Source organism: Microtus pennsylvanicus, chromosome 11 (assembly GCF_037038515.1).
Source record: "Microtus pennsylvanicus isolate mMicPen1 chromosome 11, mMicPen1.hap1, whole genome shotgun sequence".
In the NCBI taxonomy this organism is placed as follows: domain Eukaryota; kingdom Metazoa; phylum Chordata; class Mammalia; order Rodentia; family Cricetidae; genus Microtus; species Microtus pennsylvanicus.
This window is the reverse complement of record NC_134589.1, coordinates 52,819,084-52,839,329: the sequence shown is the minus strand read 5'-3', so window position 1 is coordinate 52,839,329 and position 20,246 is coordinate 52,819,084. Positions and strand designations below refer to the sequence as shown.

The 20,246-nt window shown below is 48.3% G+C and overlaps 2 protein-coding genes across 5 annotated transcripts; one reads left to right on the top strand and one right to left on the bottom strand.

The window, feature by feature from the left end:
- Positions 1–10,266: 10,266 nt before the first annotated feature.
- Positions 10,267–15,379, top strand: Slc25a35 (solute carrier family 25 member 35). Of its 4 annotated transcripts, none has more exons than XM_075992088.1 (6): positions 10,267–10,391; positions 11,660–12,106; positions 13,590–13,655; positions 14,069–14,221; positions 14,524–14,658; positions 14,807–15,126. In XM_075992088.1, the coding sequence occupies exons 2-6, from the start codon at positions 11,732–11,734 to the stop codon at positions 14,978–14,980; spliced, it is 903 nt and encodes a 300-aa protein (XP_075848203.1). In that variant the 5' UTR covers positions 10,267–10,391; positions 11,660–11,731; the 3' UTR covers positions 14,981–15,126. The 4 variants fall into 4 exon arrangements, with proteins under 4 accessions (XP_075848203.1, XP_075848201.1, XP_075848202.1 ...); XM_075992086.1 differs by lacking the exon at positions 10,267–10,391 and adding an exon at positions 10,886–11,236 and having other exon boundaries at positions 14,807–15,357; XM_075992087.1 differs by lacking the exon at positions 10,267–10,391 and adding an exon at positions 11,163–11,242 and having other exon boundaries at positions 14,807–15,379.
- Rangrf (RAN guanine nucleotide release factor) lies at positions 15,351–16,683 on the bottom strand. The gene is made up of 5 exons (XM_075992090.1): positions 16,542–16,683; positions 16,336–16,452; positions 16,003–16,156; positions 15,828–15,913; positions 15,351–15,609 (listed from the first exon to the last, which is right to left on the bottom strand). The coding sequence occupies exons 1-5, from the start codon at positions 16,616–16,618 to the stop codon at positions 15,489–15,491; spliced, it is 555 nt and encodes a 184-aa protein (XP_075848205.1). The 5' UTR covers positions 16,619–16,683; the 3' UTR covers positions 15,351–15,488.
- Between the last annotated feature and the right edge of the window lie 3,563 nt (positions 16,684–20,246).

Genomic DNA, 20,246 nt, shown 5'->3' with positions numbered 1-20,246 from the left:
AGCCCCACCCAGCCATTGTGTCAGGCCAGGGGTGGGAGTGAGGAGGGAGGTGGGGAAGGGGATCTTCAGATTCTCGCAGGGTGATTTGTTGCTCACTTCTGCATTCCCAGGGTCTCCTCTGGGTCCCGGCTCTGACTCGTTGTCACACTGGGAGGTTCCCACAGTGATTGGCCCAGAATCAATGTCTGGAGAGAAGGGGAGACAGGTTGTGGAGTGGCTCCCACCACATACCTTTAGTTTGCTCTCGGATTGGGAAACCGAGTTCCCAGGGTTGGAAGTGTGTGATAAAAACAGCTGAAAGGGGTGGAGTGAACCACACCCCAGCCTAGGAAGGAGGCTGGTGGAAGCTGCAGGGGCTAGTCAAGAGAGGTCCCCCAGCTGATGGCATTGGCTGGGAGCACATACACACACGCCAGGCCAGACACAGGGAAGAAGAGCCAGCAAGCTAGTACTGAAAGATGTTTTAAATACCTTTTTACTCAGTGTCTAAAACCTAATGCCTTTCTAAGGGACTTCAATCTACCCTGTTCCCCAGCCTCTCCCCTCAGGCCTGCTTCTAAGGATCTTCTGAATTGTGCCTGATGCCTGGAAATCTTCCCAAGAAATCTCGCTGAAGCATTCCTTCCCCTCCATTCTGGCAGCTGGAAGAAACCCTCTCAAAGAGGGCTGTCCTGGCCACTCTAAAATTTCAGTCCACTGGCTGCCTGCTGAGGCCTTGTCTCTAAAAGGTGGGGCGGGGTTGGGGGGGGTGGACGACTCAGGTTAAAGGTGTGGATTAGCAGCAGAGCTCCTCTCAAGCACTGTGCACTGTGCGAGGCTCCGACACAATGGAGTGCTGCAAAGGGAAAGAAACTGACCAGGGGGGCTAGAGATGGCTTGGTGCCTAAGAGCTCTTCCTAAGAATCTGCATCAGTTTCCAACAATGCATAGCTCACCTATAACTCCGGCCACAAGAGATCGCACAGACACCCTTGCTTAGCCTCGAAGGGCACCCCCACACAGCATACATGCACACAGACACACACACATGCATATAAATATAATCATTAAAAAAAGAAAGTAAGGACTGAGATGTAGTGGCATTTCATTTGTATTTTAATAAATAAAACTTGCCTGAAGATCAGAGAGTAAAACAGCCCCATTGGTCAGCCTTACAGACCAGGCAGTAGTAACACACACCTTTAATCGCAGTAGCCACAGTTTGCCATAGAAACCGGGTGGTGCACACTTTAATCTCAGCTCTAAAGAGGGTTATAAAACAGAAGAAAACAGCTCTCAGACACAGTATCATTCTGAGATTCCTGGAGGCAGGATCGCCATTTCGGTCTGAGTTTGAGATAAGAGCCAACGGCTGACTGCTTTGCTTTTCGGATCTTCAGGTTGAACCCCAGTTTCTCTCTCTGAGCTTTTGTTCATCATGCTTCACTGAGAGATGGCTCGGCAGTTAAAGACCAGTCTGAGTTCTCAGTTCCCACACTGAGCCGTTTACAACCACCTGCAACTCCAGTTTCTGGGGGATCTAACACCTCTGGCCTCCACAGGCACCTGTACTCACACGCACATAACCATATAAAAGCATGTACACACACAATTAAAAATAAAATAAATATTTTTCAGAAAGAAAGTAAGAAGGAGCCAGGCATAGTGGCACATGCTTTTCATCCCAGAGCTCAGGAGGCAGAGGCAGGCGGATCTCTGTGAGTTCAAGGTCAGCCTGGTCTACAGAGTGAGTTCCTGGAGAGCCAGAGACTCTGTCTAAAAAAAAATAAAAATAGAAAATAAAATAAAGTAGGAAGGAAATAAATAAAAGAGGCGAGGGAAAGATGACTGGGGGTGATGAGGCACCCAGCATTTGAGAGGTACAGCTGGGAGGCATCCTTCCTGAGCTACAGGACGAGACCCTTGCCTTAAACAAACACACAAACAAAAAGCATTGTCCTCTGATCTCGACATTTGCACACTGGCACAAGCCCCTCTACAAACACAACGATAGTAAGTAAAAATAAACATTTAAGAGGAAAAGAAGAAAAATAAATTGCAATCCATTCTCCCATACCATATTCCCAAACTTCCTTTGTGTGGTGTGTGTGTATGTGTGCATGTACATGTGTATTTGTGTGTTTGCACATGTGTGAGTTGACACGGGTTCATATGCATGTGGGTTGACATGGGGTGTCTTTCTTGACGGCTCTCCACCTCATATGTATTGAGACAAGGGCTCTCACTTAAACCCACAGCGTGCCCGTTCATCTACTCTGGCTAGCCAGTTTATCTGAGGGCTCTCTGGGATGAGCTGGCACTCACGCTGATCTAAGCCCAGGTCCTCACATTTGTGCAGCAAGTACTCCAGCTCGGATCATCTCTCAGCTCCAACATCCCTTCCCATGGCAGTCAGTCACACCAGTACCATCCCATACGCTGTATTTACATATTGTGCCATACTTAAAGTGAACTCTCTTTATATGACAAAGTAACCCCAAATACAAAATCTTTGTTTTATTTAATAATGTAATGTATCCCAAAAGTTCTGAAACTGGGTCAGGTACACAAAAGGTACTCAACAGAAGCTTAGTTCTTGTTGTGTTTGGTTTTTTGAGAGAAGGCTGTCTCTAAGGTTGCTCAGTCTGGTCCTGAACTCCTGGGCTCAGGCAATCCTCCTTTCTCAGTTTCCTGAATGTTTGGCTATAATTACTACAGACACTCACCGCTGTGCCAAGCAGATGCTTACCACTTGATGATCTAAGCCAAATGAGCTGAATTTTCACCCAAGTGTACTCTTTCTCTTAGCCTTGTTGTTCACAGAGTACCTATAATGTGTGTTGAGTACATTAGTTTCCCATTACACAGCACCCTAAGCCAGGCACCCACCCAGCCCCCATCTATAGGCACTTTGGGTATTTCAGGAGAGGAAATACTTTCCCCTAAGAGTCTTGGAGACCCCCAGCAAGAAAACCAGACACTTATGTAGCCAAATAAGTCAGGTATTTACTTATTTTGACTGAAATGTTAGGGGGCTTTTTGTTGATTGTTTATTTGGGGATGGGTTTTTTGTTTTACTTTGGTTTTTTTAGTTTTGCTGCTTATAAAAGTGACATTATAAAAAGTATATACTATAAAAGGTATACACACACACACATGTAACTGTCCTAGCACCAGGGAGCTAAGGCAGGAAGATAAAGTTGAACTGCCACCAGGTGGAGTCTGAGCAAGCATTTCAGGTGTCGCTCTGGCAGCCAAATTTCAGTCCTATGCCTTCCAAGACGTGGCACCGCCCTCTCTGGTACCATGGCTTTCTCACTGGCATCTGGGACCTTTGTGCTCTTTCTCCAGCTCTTCTCAAATCTGTTGAGGGACTTCAGCAGGTGATGTAACCCTCTTACAATAATTGAGACAGCATGATTGGACTGGAGAGATGGCTCAGTGGTCAAGAGCACGTGCTATTCTTGCAGAGAACCCAGGTTTGGTTCCTGCACATGGTGGCTCACAAACTCCCTGGAACTCCAGTTCCAAGAAATCCACTGCCTCTTTGGACCCTCAGCCATGCTTGTGGTGCAAATACATAAGAGAAGGTAAAACAGTCATATGCATAAAATATAAAAATAACAACAGCAACAAATTAATCTGGGCATGGCGGCGTATGCTTTTAATTACAGCACCTAGGAGGCAATTTAATCTCTGTGAGTTTGAAACCAGTCTGGTCTGCACAGCAAGTACCAGGCCAACCCAGTCTACACAGTGAGACCCTTTCTTAAAAAGAACAAAACAAATTGACCTGAAAAACTGTGGGTAGAATCTTTTTGTCCGCAGAATCAGCATATGTAATTACATAGATGTGAGGGAATGAAATGTACGTATGTCAGGTTGGGTGAATTCGGGAGCCATGTACCTGCGATCGTATCTTCTCTAGCGTGATGGACTTTACCCCTGAGCCATGGGACAAAATAATCTTTTTCTTCCTCACATGGTTGTTGCTGTTTTCCCTGAAGGTAAAGGCATTTGGTTTGTGACCCTGGTGACCTGGGTTGGATCCCTGGAACCCACATAAAGAAACAACTCCACGAAGTCATCCTCTGACGTCCACATACGTGCCGTGGCGTTTGTCTTTGTGAGCACACACACAAATAATATTGTTAGTATTATTAAAAATGCTTTCTTGGGCAGTGGTGGCGCACGCCTTTAATCCCAGCACTTGGGAGTCAGAGGCAGGCAGATCTCTGTGAGGTCAAGGCCAGCCTGGTCTACAGAGCGAGTTCCAGGACAGCCAGAGCTACACAGAAAAACCCTGTCTTGAAAAAAAAATCTTCAAAAGAGCAACATGAGGCTTCAAAGACCAAGAGTGCAATGTTACGCTTCAAAAATGATGTATTTGGGATCTGGAGAGATGGCTCAGAGGTTAAGAACATTGCCTGCTCTTCCAAAGGTCCTGAGTTCAATTCCCAACAACCACATGGTGGCTCACAACCATCTATAATGGGGTCTGATGCCCTCTTCTGGCCTGTAGGCATACAGACAGAATATTGTATACGTAATAAATAAATAAATATTTTTTTTTTTTTTTTTTTTTGGTTTTTCGAGACAGGGTTTCTCTGTGGTTTTGGAGCCTGTCCTGGAACTAGCTCTTGTAGACCAGGCTGGTCTCGAACTCACAGAGATCCGCCTGCCTCTGCCTCCCAAGTGCTGGGATTAAAGGCGTGCGCCACCACCGCCCGGCTAATAAATAATTTTTTAAAGAATGATGTATTTGATTAGGCATGGTGGCACATGTTTTTAATCCCAGCACTCAAGAGGCCAAAAGGCAGAGGCAGGAGGATCTCTGTGAGTTTGAGGCCAGCCTGGTCTATATTGTGAGTTCCTGGGCAGCCAGGGCTATTCAGAGAGAATCTGTCAGGGAAAAAAAAAGGCATATGCTTGGGTGTCAGGTTGAAGAGGGTAAACATCTGATGGTTGATCTTGTCAACTGTGGACTGAGATTCTTGCCCTGTGAACTGAGATTCTGGACTGAATTTTTTAAGTCATTTTCTCTGGTTCCTGACCAGCCTTGCCTGTCAAGATGGACTCTGTCCCTTGAGCCATGATCTTGAATGCACCTTTCCTCCCTTAATTTGTTTTGTTTTGTGAGTTACATGGTCACAGCAAGGAGAAAAGTAACCAGAGAATGGTCTAAGGTTGGAAGCCTGCATCTTGTGATGGCTTTTAATTTTCTGCGATGCTGGTGGTGGAGCATAGTGCTTTGCACACTCTGGGCAGAGTGCTCTAACACAGATTTACACACCAACTTTTCTTTTCCTAAGACAGAATCTCACTATGTACCTCTGGCTGTCCTTAAACTGCAGAGTCTCCTGCTGCTAAGTGTTGAGATTACAAGTGAGCTAGCAGCTTCCTTCCTTCCTTCCTTCCTTCCTTCCTTCCTTCCTTCCTTCCTTTCTTCCGTGTTCTGTGTGAGGGTGCCAAATTCCCTGAAACTGGAGTTACAGACAGTTGTGAGCTGCCATGTGAGTGGACTTGAACCCAGGTCCATCTGGAAGAGCAGTCACTGCTCTTAACCACTGAGCCATCTCTCCAGGCCCAGGAAGCAGCTTCTTAAAAAGCTAAGCACATCAGCCCAACCTAGATGTAGTAGGGAGGGCCTTGGACTTTCCACAGGACAGGGTGTATTGCCCTCTCTTAGGATTGGAGAGGGTGGGGTGGGAGGGTGGGTGGAGGCAATGGGAGGAAACTGGGAAGAGGGGAGGGAGTGGGAATTTGGATTGGTATTTTTTTTAAGTAATAAAAAAAAAGCTAAGCACAGTGTGAAGTGTCTGATCCATCTACCCCACGAGTCATGGCAATGCTGACAGCTGCTCCCCCCCTCCCTTTGGCTACTGGTCGAAAGGTCTTTGTCATCCAGAGCTGCTAGAGTGGGACTTTGCCTTCCACTTCCTGTGGTTCTCTACTTTATCATCCAGGAAGAAGGAAGAAGCAAAGGTGTCCCCTGCTGATCACCAAGTCCCTTTCCAAGGGATTTGTTTTCTCTCTAAGGCTACAAGGCTAGATTGCTGATTTGTAACCATCATGTTGCCTTAATAGAAATTCTAGAATTAGAGGTTGAGAGTAGATTAGTAGACCAGGGCTTGTCTACTTAGGTGCAAGCTCCTGAATGCCATCTCCAGCACAAAAACAAAACAAAAAGTTCGCCCCAAATATGATCCTAGCACTCAGGACAGCCAGGTCTACACAGAGAAACCCTTTTTAATTATGGCAGTTTCTCAAACTTCCTTTGTTTTCCTTTTCTTTTTTTCTTTTCTTTTTTTTTCTTTCTTTTTTTTTCTTTCTTTTTTTTATTGTTTGTTTGGTTGGTTGGTTGGTTTTTCGAGATAGAGTTTCTTTGTGTAGCCCTGGATGTCCTGAAACTAGCTCTGTAGACCAGGCTGGCATTCAGAGATCTGCCTGCTCTGCCTCCTGAATGCCTCTGCCTGCTCCAGAAGACCCAGTTTTAATTCCCAGCACTCATGTGGCAGCTCACAAGCCAACCATAATTCCAATCCTAGGGGCTTCTGATGCTCCCTTCTGGCCTCTTTTGGCATTGCATGCACATGTGGACATACATAGACATGAATAAAAAAATAAATATTAAAAAAAATAGAGGGTCTTTAGAGCTGGCTTAGCAGTGAAGAGCACTGGCTGCTCTTCCAGAGGACCGGGGTTCAATTCCCAGCACTCAAATGGCAGCTCACAACTGTCTGTAACTCCAAGATCTGATCTAACACCCTGCGTACATGCATGCAAAACACCAGTGCAAACAAAATAACGTTAAATAAATTATTAATAAATAAGTAGATGGATAAATAAAATAAAATACAAATAAAACAAAAAGGGCAAGAACACCTACATTGAATTCTTCTGTATGGGACACAAACATACAAAAGCAAATCATCACACATCAACACGATGGGATATTATTTTCTGATAAAAAGAAATGAATTACCAGACAAGTGTGACAGTGTAGAAGGATAATCTTAGCTATATAGTGATACTATCTCAAAAACTAACAAAAGGAAATGGTATATATCTAACTACAAAATGGATGGAGTTGGGCATGGTGGTGCATGCCTTTAACCCCAGCAATCACAAGGCAGAGACAGGTGGATCACTGTGAGTTCAAGGCTAGCCTGATCTACATAACAAGTTCCAGGACAGCCAGAGCTGTATGGAGAGACTCTATCAATAATAACTACATTAATTATAAATGAAAATTAAGCATATATTTCTAAACCATGGTAACTTATGCTTGTAATCCCAGCACCCAAATGACAGGAGAATTTCAAGTTCTCCATCAGTCTGAGATACATGAGACCCTGTAGGTGGAAGCTGTTCGTTTGTTCCCAGTCGCTCAAACCCAAAATAATCACACAGAAACTGTATTAATTAAATCACTACTTGGCCTATTAGCTTATGCATATTTCTGGCTAGCTCTTATATCCTAAACTAACCGATCTCCATTAATCCGTGCATCACCATGAGGTCATGGCCTACCAGCAAAGTTTCGGCAGGCTCCGGTAGAGGTGTCTGTCTCCTGCAACAGCTACATGGCTTCTCTCTGACTCTGCCTACTCTCTCTCTCTACATCTCTGTTTGGATTTCCCACCTGGATATATTCTGTTAAGTCCTTGACGGAAAGCAGCCTCTTTATTCATTAACCAATAAAGGCAACACATATACAGAAGGACTTCCCGCACCAAGACCCAGTCTCAAAACAATAAATAATAAAATATAATAAGGGCTGGAGAGATGGCTCAGTGGGTAAGAGCACTGTCTGCTCTTCCAGAGGTCCTGAGTTCAATTCCCAGCAACCACATGTTGGCTCACAACCATCTGTAATGAGATCTAGCACCCTCCTCTGGTGTGTGGGCATACATGGAGGCAGAATGTTGAATACATAATAAATAAATAAATCTTTTAAAAAAATAAAATATAATATAATAAATGAAATTCACACATACACACACACACACCAACTCCAAAAGACAAAGGCATAATAAATTGACCAATAGAATAAAACGTGTTGGACCTTAACTCAAAATATAAAACAAACATTCATGAGTCCATAATGATATCAGTCATATAAATTAATGTGTAGGGGGCTGGAGAGATGGCTCAGAGGTTGAGAGCACTGACTGCTCTTCCAGAGGTCCTGAGTTCAATTCCCAGCAACCGCATGGTGGTTCACAACCATCTGTAATAAAATCTGGTGCCCTCTTCTGGCCTGCAGGCATACATGCAGACAGAACACTGTATACATAATAAATAAATAAATAATGTGTAAATATGTAAATAAGTGTGTTATCTGGGAAAAATATCCCATACAGAAGAATTCAGTGTAGGTGGTCTATTTTCATGGAAGGGAGAAATAGATCTCCCCCCTTTTGTTTGTATTTTATTCCATTTATCTATTTATTTTTTATGATTTATTTAATTGTTTATTAATGTCTTTTTATGTACACATGTACATGCAGTGCCAGCAGAGGCCAGAAGGGAACATCAAATGGCTTTAGGAGTGGAGTCATGGTTGGCTTGTGAGCTGCTATGTGAGTGCTCGAATTAGAACTGGGTCCCCTGGAACTGGCAGAGGCACTCAGGAGGCAGAGCAGACAGATCTCTGGGTTCAAGAGCAACCTGGTCTATAGTTCCAAGACAACCGGAGCTACACAAAGAAACCCTGTCTGTAAAACAAGCAAAAAACAAAACAAACCAATAAACAAAAAAACCAAATCAAATAAAACTGGGTCCTCTAAAAGATCAGTCAGTGCCCAATCCCAGGACTCAGGAGAAAGAAGCAACCAGAACTTGGAGTTTGAGGACAGTCTGGCCTAGTTCCAGATCAGCCAGGGCTATGTAGTGAGACTCTATCTATCTATCTATCTATCTATCTATCTATCTATCTATCTATCTAGCAATCAATCAATCAACCAAAAGCAATAAGTTATTCTTAAAAAAGAAAACAAGGAGCCGGGCAGTGGTGGCGCACGCCTGTAATCCCAGCACTTGGGAGGCAGAGGCAGGCAGATCTCTGTGAGTTTGAGTCCAGCCTGGTCTACAAGAGCTAGTTCCAGGACAGGAACCAAAAGCTACGGAGAAACCCTGTCTTGAAAATCAAAAAAAAAAAAAAAAAGAAAGAAAGAAAGAAAGAAAGAAAGGAAGAAAACAAGGGGAGCTTGAGAAACTGCCATAATTAAGAAGGAGCAATGACAGCGAAACATGATTTAGCATGTGATCCTGAAGGAAAAGAAGTCAAAGAAAAAAACAAAAGAAACCTGGCTAACATCTGGACTTGAGTCCAAAATAATGTTTTGATGTTGTCTCATTACTCATAGCAGTGTATAATAGTGGAGAGTATAATAGGGAAAGCTGCATACGGAGTATCTGAAAGCACTCACTATCATTATAATTTTTGTGCAATGTTCAGAAAATTAAAATGAGCTGGGTGGTAGTGGCCCATTCTAATCCCAGCACTCTGGAGGCAGAGGCAGGTGGATCTCTGTGAGTTAGAGGCCAGCCTGGTCTACAGAGCAAGGTCCAGGAGAGGCTCCAAAGCTACACAGAGAAACCCTGTGTCAAAAAACAAAAAAGAAACAAAAAATTAAAATGTCCAGAAAACTTATAAAGGTTAAGATTACTCTTGGAAGAATAACACCTTAAAATACGTCCATCTCTAGGGCATCTGGTATTAAAAGACAGAAAGTGTAACGTTGGCACCCTGGGGACTCAATGCAAGACAGTCAGGGTTCTGCCTGCAGGCCTTCTGGTTCAGAGGATTTCCACGCGGCTCCCCGGTCTGTTGCTGCTGCTATAGGACCACACTTAGAAGAACCACAAGCTTCAAACTCAGGATGTGAGACCAGGTGTGGTGTCACGCTGTCACTCAGTAAGGCAGCAGGCCTGAACTCTCCAGCACTCCACCCACTGAGGCAAGAGTTTTTTGAGTTTGAGGCCCCTGTAGGCGACACACAGCAAGGTTGTCTGACAAACAACAAATTATAGGACTCAGATCTGGCCCCCAGAGCTCCTAGCAACTTCCGGACGGGTGCAACAGGAAAATTAACAACCGCTAAATGAAAACAATAGGTGCCGTGTTTGAGGAACAAAGCTGGACCGGGTTGAAGCGGACAATTTAGAAAAGCCAGTAGATGTCAAGGGCATCCTGACGTGGACACCACCAAAGAGGGCAGGGACCTCCAGGAAGTGGGAAGAATTCTGTCAACTCCCGACTTTCCAGTAAATTTAACTGAACACAGCCCAGCCTTTCGCTTGCAGCAAGTCCCACCAGATACCGCTCCCGTTTTCCGAGGGGTTTCTGAGAAGATAGTGACTTGCCGACCGTCAGAGAGTAGGAAGATGCGAATCCGAAGTCAGCGGTAAGTAGAGTAGTTGTTACTCAGGCGACTCCTCCGCTTCTTCCTGCCACCCAGATGACAAACCTACACCCCTGCCTTCTTGCTCCAAGCCTTCCCTCTCCCTCCGCTCTTTTCCAGTTTCTTTCCCGCGGGTTCTTTCATGATTAACCACACGCGTGGAGACAAGTTTGCTCTGTGTAATCTAAGCCTTGCCGGAGGGGGGAATGGAAATCCTTGTCTTGACCTGCCCGGCCTCCTCTAGGTCATTGTGAGGATCAAGGGCTTAATAAGATCAAGCTTCGTTCCCGGGCTCTCCCGCAGCCCCAGCAGCTGGCCACACCCTAGTACTAGACACTACAAACATTTTATTTGGCCTTAAGGGATGGGTGCTGTCCAGCAGGTGTGTCCCGTCTCCCAGGCGGGCGGAACCGCTGTTTCCGGGCTGTCCTGGCACCCGAACCGCGCTGGGCGTGGCTGCGGTCAGACAACCCCAAACCGAGATGACCTGGGGTAGAGGACGAGCGCGGCGAGCCCGCCGTCCGCAGGAGGAGCTGCCCAGCTCTCGGCTCTCAGCCTCTGCGTCCGCTCAGGAACCCACGGCCCGCGCCAACTCCGGGACAGCGAAACCTCCGCGCCTCGGGCACCCGGCGGAGACCGGTCGCAGGCCTCGCAGTCGGGCCCACGAGAGTTAACCAACCTGCTCCAGCGGAGGCCGAGGGCCGGGCCGCTGAGCACCTCCCATTGGCCGCCGAGCCGGCTCTGCGCTCATTGGCCGAGGCGCTCGGCTGCGGCTCTTGGAGAGTCCCCATTGGCCCTGCGTTCCACCGACCGGAGAGTGGCGGCCCGGCCTCCGCAAGCTACCCCGGGTAAAGGTGCTCCAGCTCCGTAGCTACCTTGCCACGCTCAGTCTTAGCTGGAATCTTAACTTACTTCGCAGCCCTCCTCTTGCTTGTCGCCAAGGCACCTCCGGGTCTTTCCTCTGATCCTTTTCTTCTTGTTGCTTTTCTTTATCCTGCCTCTCCAGCTACCATTTCCCAACTCCGCGTTTTCCTTAAATATTCCTCGTCCCCCTAGCCTGTCATCCCAGGCATCCCCACCTGCCACCGTCTAACTTCTGCTCCTCCTTGACCTCAGATCCCTTGGTCAACAGGGCCTTTTCGCCAGACTCTCCGACACTCCTCTTTCCCCCTTATTTGCCACCCTCTGACTCCCAAATTCCCACTAACCTTACTTCACTTCTTGACATTTGACTCTAACACTTTAGCTTTCTAAATTTCTACCTGTTGCAGCCTGGACTGCAAAAAGCCAGGTGTTGGCCTTGATATCCCTCCCTGCTTCCTGAGGCCGGTGCTACCCCTACCATGGAATTCTTGATGAGTGGTCTGGCAGCCTGCGGGGCCTGTGTGTTCACCAATCCCCTGGAAGTTGTGAAGACCAGAATGCAATTGCAGGGAGAACTGAAGGCTCCCGGAACCTACCAGCGCCACTACCGGAACGTCTTCCATGCCTTCTTCACCATTGGCAAGGTGGACGGCCTGGCTGCCTTGCAGAAGGGCCTGGCTCCTGCGCTCCTGTACCAGTTTCTGATGAATGGCATCCGACTGGGCACCTATGGGCTGGCGGAGGCTAGGGGATACCTGCGCACTGATGAAGGCATCCACAGTCCTATCCGCAGCGCTGCAGCTGGGGCCCTAGCTGGGGTCATGGGAGCCTATCTGGGAAGCCCAATCTACATGGTAAGAGGGAGTCTTGTCTGGGGCCTTCATGAAAGACCCTTGGTATAGGGTGGGAGCCTGCGCTTCATAAGGGCATTGGTGACAGGGTGCTATCTCCCTGTAAGCAGGAAAAGCCACAGGAAACTGCTGACGAGCTTCAAGACCTTCGATCTGCCTTATACACACACACCCAACTGACTGCAATGTGCTGAGATTACAGATTTTTGCTTTGGGGGAGTTCTTTGAGTGGGGGTGTCATTTGTTTGTTGAGGCAGGGTTTCTTTCTGTAGTAGTGTCAAAACTTCCGTAGCATAGCCTGGCTTCAAACCCACACTCCAACCTAGGCTTCCCAGTGCTGCAGTTAACAGGTGTGCTCCACATCTGCCTACAGCTGGGCTTTGGAATCAGAGTGGGGAACTCGGGTCCTGGCTTGGAAAACCACTCACTGTTTCCACATCTATAAAACAGGAATAAATTATAGGCTTTTGTGTGGTTGTCAGGAGGATTAAAGGAGATAAATGAGATGTACATGTGAAGCATTAGTATAGGTCCTGGCAGATGGTAAGCATTTGACAATATTTCTTTCCTATTTATTTGTTTGTTTGTTTGAGGACACAGGGTCTGGCTACATGGCCTGGGCGGATCTGAAATTCACTGTGAACCCAAGCTGGCCTCTTGATCCTTCTTGCCTCTGCCACCAGAGAGCTTTGAATACAAACATGTACCACCATGCCCAGTGATTGGGTAGCTTTTGTTGTCTGGTTATTGCCTAACCCAGAGGCTGACTTTGTGTCGGCAGGATGAGGAACTGAGTGACAAGCCTCAGTGAGTGCAGGATCAGGTTCTGGGCATCACAGGATTGCAGTCTCACAGTTTACTCCTTTGAGTTATCAAATGTAGGTGAAGGGTTGGGAGCCTGAGACCCAGAGACGGTAGGTGCCCGGCTCAAGGTCACACAGCTGTTTTTTGTTGGGACTAGGCCAGGCTTAGTGTAACCGAAGAGAATGAGATGATCTATAGGACAGCCAACTTGGTCTCGCTCCTAGTGTATGAAATTTGAAGACAAAGGCATCTTCAGAGTCATCTGAACTCATAAGGCTTTGGGCAGTCTGACAGGGAGGCTGGTGGAGGTGGCAGCTGGAAGTCTGACCTGGAACGGGAGCTGACAAAAGAGGCTGGACACCCTCATCTTGCCTAACATGAAATCTTAGGAAACACTGCCATTCTCCAAACTCCACTCCCCACCCCCAGCCCCAAGGGAAATAGGATGTGGAGGGGGGCGGGGTATCTTGCAGTGCTAGGAGGTCTGTCCCCTGGGACTGCAGCCAAGGGACACAGAGTCTCATGACCAATTTGTTAAGTGGGAACAAGAATAATTATCAGATTAAAAGAATATATTGGTTGCTTAATACCCTAGAGGAAGTGCGAGGGGTTTGGGTGTTTTGGTCTCCATGGTGGGGAGATGACCACGGGGACACAGGCTATGATACTCTCTTGTCCCCAGGTGAAGACACACCTTCAGGCACAGGCAAAAGCTGAAATTGCTGTAGGGCACCAATATAAGCATCAGGTGAGGGTCCCCCAAACCACTGGAGTACCCAACCACCTCCCCCATTTTCTCCCAGCTTTCTGCCTGTACCTAGAAGCCCCAACCCTAGTCACTGCTCTGCCCACCCCCATCCAGTCCCACTCGTCAGGCCCTGGAGCCCATCCTGACCCTCGTGTATCCTTGTCCCTCCAACCTCCCACACCTGTTTTTCCTGCCCCATTCTCTTGACCTGCTAATGCTGTCACTTCCATACCTCCAGCCTGAACTCCAGGTTGGCAAGTGTCAGTAGACACCTGAGGGCCCCTATTCTGGCTCTAAGCCTACACTGGACTGGTTGTCTGGGCAACAGGTGCATGCACCTTGTGTTATCAGGAGGCAGTCCCTGATGGCGGGGTGACTGAACCCCAACCCCATGGTCTTCCCCCCCCCACCAGGGCATGTTTCAGGCACTAACCGAGATTGGCCAGAAACATGGTCTAGTGGGGTTGTGGCGTGGGGCCGTGGGCGGCCTGCCCAGAGTTGTCGTCGGCTCTTCTACCCAGCTGTGCACCTTCTCATCTACCAAGGACCTCTTGAGCCAGTGGGAGGTACTGCCAAGGAAGGGGTGGGACCATCCCTGGAATGGGGAACAAGGGTGGAGAAAGGGAGGTGGGCTCTGGATGGGATGGGAGCAGCAAGAGGGCTTGGGGTCATTGACTCCTTAGACAGGGTTCTGTCATCTACTAGAAGGGGTACCTAAGCCCTCTAGATACTCCTCCTCCAGTGTTATCACACTGTGTCATCTCTGGTGGTATGGAAGCACCCAGAAATTGTGTTCCCAGGGCAGGGCCAGTCCTACCCTAAGGTCGAATGACTGTGTGGTTGATAAAATTCTTCCTCTTTCTTATAGATCTTTCCTCCCCAGAGCTGGAAGGTGGCTCTGGCGGCTGCCATGGTGAGTGGCATTGCAATAGTCTTGGCCATGACACCCTTTGATGTGGCCAGCACAAGGCTCTATAACCAACCCACTGATACCCACGGCAAGGTAAGGGAGTGCTATAGGGTAGGGTTCAGGCTGCCAGGGAAAGCTGGGGGTGGAAAGCAGTTCCTCGAGTGCTGCCTGCAGAGGTGTCTGACCCTGGTAGGCTCTGACCTGCTCCTCCTCTGCTCTCCCTCCCTCTGACATGCTCCAGGGCCTCATGTACCGGGGGATCTTGGACGCTCTGCTGCAGACGGCTCGGACAGAGGGCTTTTTTGGCATGTACAAGGGTATAGGTGCCTCCTATTTTCGCCTTGGCCCCCATACTATCCTCTCCCTCTTCTTCTGGGATCAGCTGCGCTCCTTCTACAGCACATACACTAAATGAGGCACGCTCCTGCGCTCCAAATCAACACTCTTTGGGCACCAGCCTCTACTACTTACTATCTCGGTGACTATTTACTGACCGATTGACTTCTCGTGAACCTAAGGGGTACAGCCACACCCACTGCCTCTCAGTTCTCTTAGGTTTGAATCATTCTGAGCAGTAATTTCTGTCTTTCCCCATGGATATTGCTTTAAATTGCCACACAGGTCCCCACACCCATCTCAGGGTTGAATCAGACACTCCAAAGTATATTTCTACTGCCATTCTTGGGTCCCTCCTGCTTCTGTACACAGCTTTAAAAGTCCCCCAAGACCAAAGGGAACTGGGGAGATCCAGGTGTCCTCTCAGATTCAAAGCCACAGAAACTGTGTTGTTTATAAAGCAAGTTTATTTCCGCAGAGGAGGTGTCTTATGTTTATGTCCAGGGAGGAAGCAGAAAGAAACTCCCCCTCTCAGAGCTGGGTCCCCGAGTCCTCAGCAGCAGCAGTTATGTTGTGTTCCGCCATCTTTACTGGGGACCAAAGATGTTGGGGTCGTGAAGAGTCAAACTAGTCACCACTTGTTCAAAGTTACCCAGGCTCCAAGGTGGACATGACAGATTCTCAGGGCCAAGAGACCTGCTGTTAGAGCTTAGGGAACGGGTAGAGAAAGTCCAGCTTGAGGTTTGCAAGATTACACTTCCTATTTCCCAGAAGACCAGGAATCCCTGACCCCCAAGCCCTTGGCTCATTTCTGCTCCCTTGAAGGAGTCCACCAGCCAATCTTCCCGTTTGACCCACCCAAGCCTAACTGTTGGGGGGGGGGCGACACCCACTTGCGAGCTTCCCACCCTTTCCCTAGTCCTTACGGGGGCTGATTGAAGGTGAGCAAGAGGTCAGTCTGGTACTGGGGCAGCCGAAGCAAGGCCTGATGTAGTGTGACATCCTTTGCTACCTAAAGGGATCAGAATCAGGATGTTTACAAGGATGGTACGTGGAGCTATCCCTCCCCCCACTCCACATCCCCTTCGCCGTGGCCCTCACCTGGTTTTCTTTAGCTACCTGCTGCTTGCCAGAAAGGAACCAGGCGTCTTGGCAGCTGCCCCTCAGGGATAAGTTCTCCAAACAGAGAGGCTGCACAGATAACACGTGCACGGCCCTAGCCCCCTGCACCCCGCCAACGTCCTCAAAATGGTACCTAGAGTGGGGGGGACAGGGGTAGGGAGGGGCATCACTGAATAACCCATCCCCGCCCTCGAGTCTCACTCTTCTGGCTAGTCGGCTCTCGCCCTTGGAGTTTTCGTCCTGAATAACCGTCCAGCCACAGGCCCCGCCCACCTCCTTGGCTCCTGGCCTCCCATTGGCTAGCTTTCTCACCGAGCAGCCGCTTCGCCCCGCACGTGGGCCTGCAGCTCCAGAAGTTCCACGATCAGACTCTGGTCGGTCACGGGATGGCAGAAAACTTCTTGGTTGTCCGGGACCGGTCGGAGGTCGCTGGAAAGGGACAGGGACACTCTAGTTGTCTCTGGCTTCTTCCCGCAACCTACCCGACCGGCCTCCGGGGCGCGCCTGGGCTTTCTCACCTCACATCAATGGCCCCAGGCGGGAGGATGGCCGAGAAGGCGCCTCCGAACAATGGACAGTTTCTGGTGGGCTCCATTGATCTGGGACTCGAGTCTGGACATTAGCGAGGTTTTAAAGAAACCTATATGGGCCTTTGAGGCATCTCTTCCTCTGGGGTTCCGGAGCAGCCACCGCCTCCTCCCGGCCTACTAAGCTCTGGGACCTTTAAGTTCTAGCCACGCCCTGCGATTACGATGACCAATCAGCGCCCGCGCTCTGGGGGCGGAGCTATCCTTGAAGGCTGTGCTCTAAAGTCCAGCTCTTTGGAAGGAACCAGGTCCGGAGTAGGGTCGGGTCTGCTGTCCGTTCTGTGTTTAGGATTTGTGAAGCCGGTGTATGCCTGCGCCTGCTTCTTCCTTTGAAAGGAAGCACCTTCTAGGAACGTCACTTGAGACCGTCCTTAAGAACAGCTGTCCGGCCGGGCGATGGTCGTGCACACCTTTAATCCCAGCACTAGGGAGGCAGAGGCAGGTGGATCTCTGTGAGTTTGAGGCCAACCTGGTCTACCAGAGCTATTCTTGGACAGGCTCCAAAGCTACAGAGACCCTGTCTCGAAAAACAAACGAATGAATGAATGAGTGAATAAATAAATAAATGAAAATAAGAACAGCTGTTTGCCAGGCTGTGATAATGCATGCCTTTAATCCCAGCACTAGGGAGTTCGAGGCCAGCCTGGTCTACAAAGCGAGTTTCAGGGACAACCAGGGTTACACAGAGAAACCCTGTCTCGAGGGTGGCGGGGAAGCTAAGAACAATTGTTCAATTAAAGGTCCTATAGGTGGGGTCTGATGAGTAAGGGGAGAACCGTTTGAGGGTGTTCTTGGGTTACGTGACCCTGGATGGGTTGACAACCAGACTGCTCAATTCCCGGATCTATGCTGGGAATTAAGGGAAACCTCAGATCCAGGTGTGGGGGGTCTGGGTTAGGGTTCAGACCTCAAACTTTGATACCTAAACTGAGGATTATGGTTCTAATCTCCTCAAATCTTCCCTTGGGAGGCTGAGGGTAAGCTCTCCCCCAGTACACCTGGATCAAAGCACAGATTAAACTGTTGTTTTTCTTTTACAGATTTTTAGAGTGTTCTTTAAGTATTTGTTCAACTTTATCCTTCCAGTTAGTTTCTCCATTCATCCCTGATCCCCAGCACCTGGCATAATGTTTAGACTGTAATAAGCCTAGGAGTATATGGTTACACTACGGAGTACCAGTGCCAATGCCTGGGAGCCAGGAGGCCTCCCGTGCCCTCAGTGGATTCTAAGAGCAGCTACTTCCCAGTTGAGAACTGAGTACTGGATTTCTCATCCCGGCCACATGAACCCTTATAATTTACTGGAATGGAGCCGAACATTACGTGTTTGTTGATGCCAGCCATTACCTTTGTGGGCCTGGCTATACAAAGGGACACCTTACCAAGGCGGAAAGGTACCAGTGGAGCTTGATTTGAGTTTGATTTACAGAGCTCCTGAGGGCATCCTAGAGGTATTCCAGCCAGGACCTAAGTGTAAACACTTGAAGGTGAGAAAGTGTACTCTAAAAAATAAAAATATACAGAGGGGGGGCACAAGTAGATGGGATCCTCTGCCATTAAGTTCTCCCTCCTTCCCTCTCTCTCCCTTCCTCCCCTTCCTTTAACTGCAATTGTCCCACCGTAGCCACCACACCCAGTTTGGACTCCGTATTTCTTACGGTAGGCATCTGGCTTTTCTCCCAGTTTTTCCTCATCTCTAAAGCACTGTTAGGATTGAAATGTGCCCAGATATGGTGGCACATGTCTTTAATTCGAGCACTGGAGAGGCAAAAGCAATCAGATCTCTGTAGTTCAGGACCAGCCTCTTCTACATAGTGAGTTCCAGCCAGCTAGGGTTATATAGTGAGACTCTTCCCCAAGAAATAAACAAACAAACAAATAAATAGAATTGAGACGTGGATATAGTTAGTCAATATGTTTTTGGGTGGGTAATATGACTAGGTTAACTCCCTAAGAGAAGAGGGGCTGCAGACCCCCATGGGATAGAAGGAACCTGGCCGAAGAGGGCTCTCCATGCAGACCTTTCTGCCCCTCCTCCCCACCCCCCACCAGGAGCAACAACAGCTCTAATTGCTTTGTGCACAGCCAAGCAGATCAAAAATCCTTGAATAGAGACCTGCAAGGACACAGATGTTATTAACAAGATCATAGCACTGCTTACCAGGAATGGAGACCTGTTCACAGGCCAGGGAAGGGAGGAGAAAGCTACTTCAGCTTTTCCCCCATGGAGTTCCTGGTAGGCCTCATGTTCAGCCGTGGGGCTACAGGTAGCTGGAGACCCTTGCTTTTCCCCAGTCTCTGAGCTGTAGGACAGGATGGTAGTGAGCAGAGTTGTACCAAGGCTCATGGCCAGATCTCCCCTGTGGTGAAAGGCCCCTTGTCTTGGCAGTTTTCCAGATCTCTGCTATTGGCTTGCTAACCCTCTCTTGGTATCTGCTCTCTTCCTCTAGCCTTCTCAGTGCTGACACCCCAGTGCGTCCAAATTCCCTAAGAAATGAGCCAGTTTGTTGCCATTCAGTCTGAAAAATATCTGAGCCCAGTGAGACCCTCGGCCCACCCAGCTGCAGCGGGGGGTGGGGGGAGTGTCATAGACAAATCTCTGGCACACAGCTGCTCTCCTCATGGTGTGTGTGTGTCCAGCCCGCAGCATGCTGGTGGCAGCAAGCCCACAACTGGGACAGGGGATTCTGTGCTTGGGGATGGTCCCTTTCCTTTGAAGGAACCAAAAGACAGACTGTGAGGGAGCTGGAAAGATGGACTAGCAGTTCCCAGCCCCCAATAGTGGCTCACAACCATCTACAACTCCAGTTCCAGGGGAACCAGTGCCCTCTTCTGACCTCCTCGGGAACCAGATACACGTGTAGTGCCCACAGGTGAAGGCTCATAAAATAAAAAATAAACCTAAAGGAAAAGAAAAAACTCCGACCCCCAGAGATACAGCATCCAGTGGCAAACATCCTTTTATGGAAGAGTTAAAGCAACATATTTCTTGTGTGCAGGAATTTTAAGCCTTCCATCCTACCATGGGTCCCTTTGATATTTTGGTGAAATTCATGAATACTTACCCAGAAAAATGTTTGTAAATTATAAAATAAAATGTTTAAGAACACAAGAGAAACTCGTTTGTTTTGTTTTTCATTATGTAGTCTTGGCTGAACTGGAACTCGATATGTAGACCAGGGTAGCTCCAAACACAGAGAAGTGTCTACCCTTGAATGTACGTGCATTGCATGTGTGCGTGTGTGTGTTACTTGTGGAGTTCAGAAGAGGGTACTGGATCCCCTGGAACTGGAGTTAAGGATGGTTGTGAGCCACCATGTGGGTTCTGGATACCAAACCTGGGTCCTCTGTAAACACAACAAGTACTGAGCCATCTTTCCAGTCCTGCGGCTATTTTCTTTTAAAGACTTATTTTTATTTGTATGTGGTGTGTGTGTGTGTGTGTGTGTGTGTGTGTGTGTGTGTGTGTGTGTGCCAGGCTGGAAGAAGGTGTCAGATCCCCCCGGGAGCTGGAGCTTTGTGAGCTACCTGAAATGGGTGCTAGGATACACACTCAGTGAGTCAGCTCTCCAGCGTCGTGGTGGTGGAGTTTTGTTTTTGACAGTTTTCTAAAGGTTACTTAATATGGATGAGTCT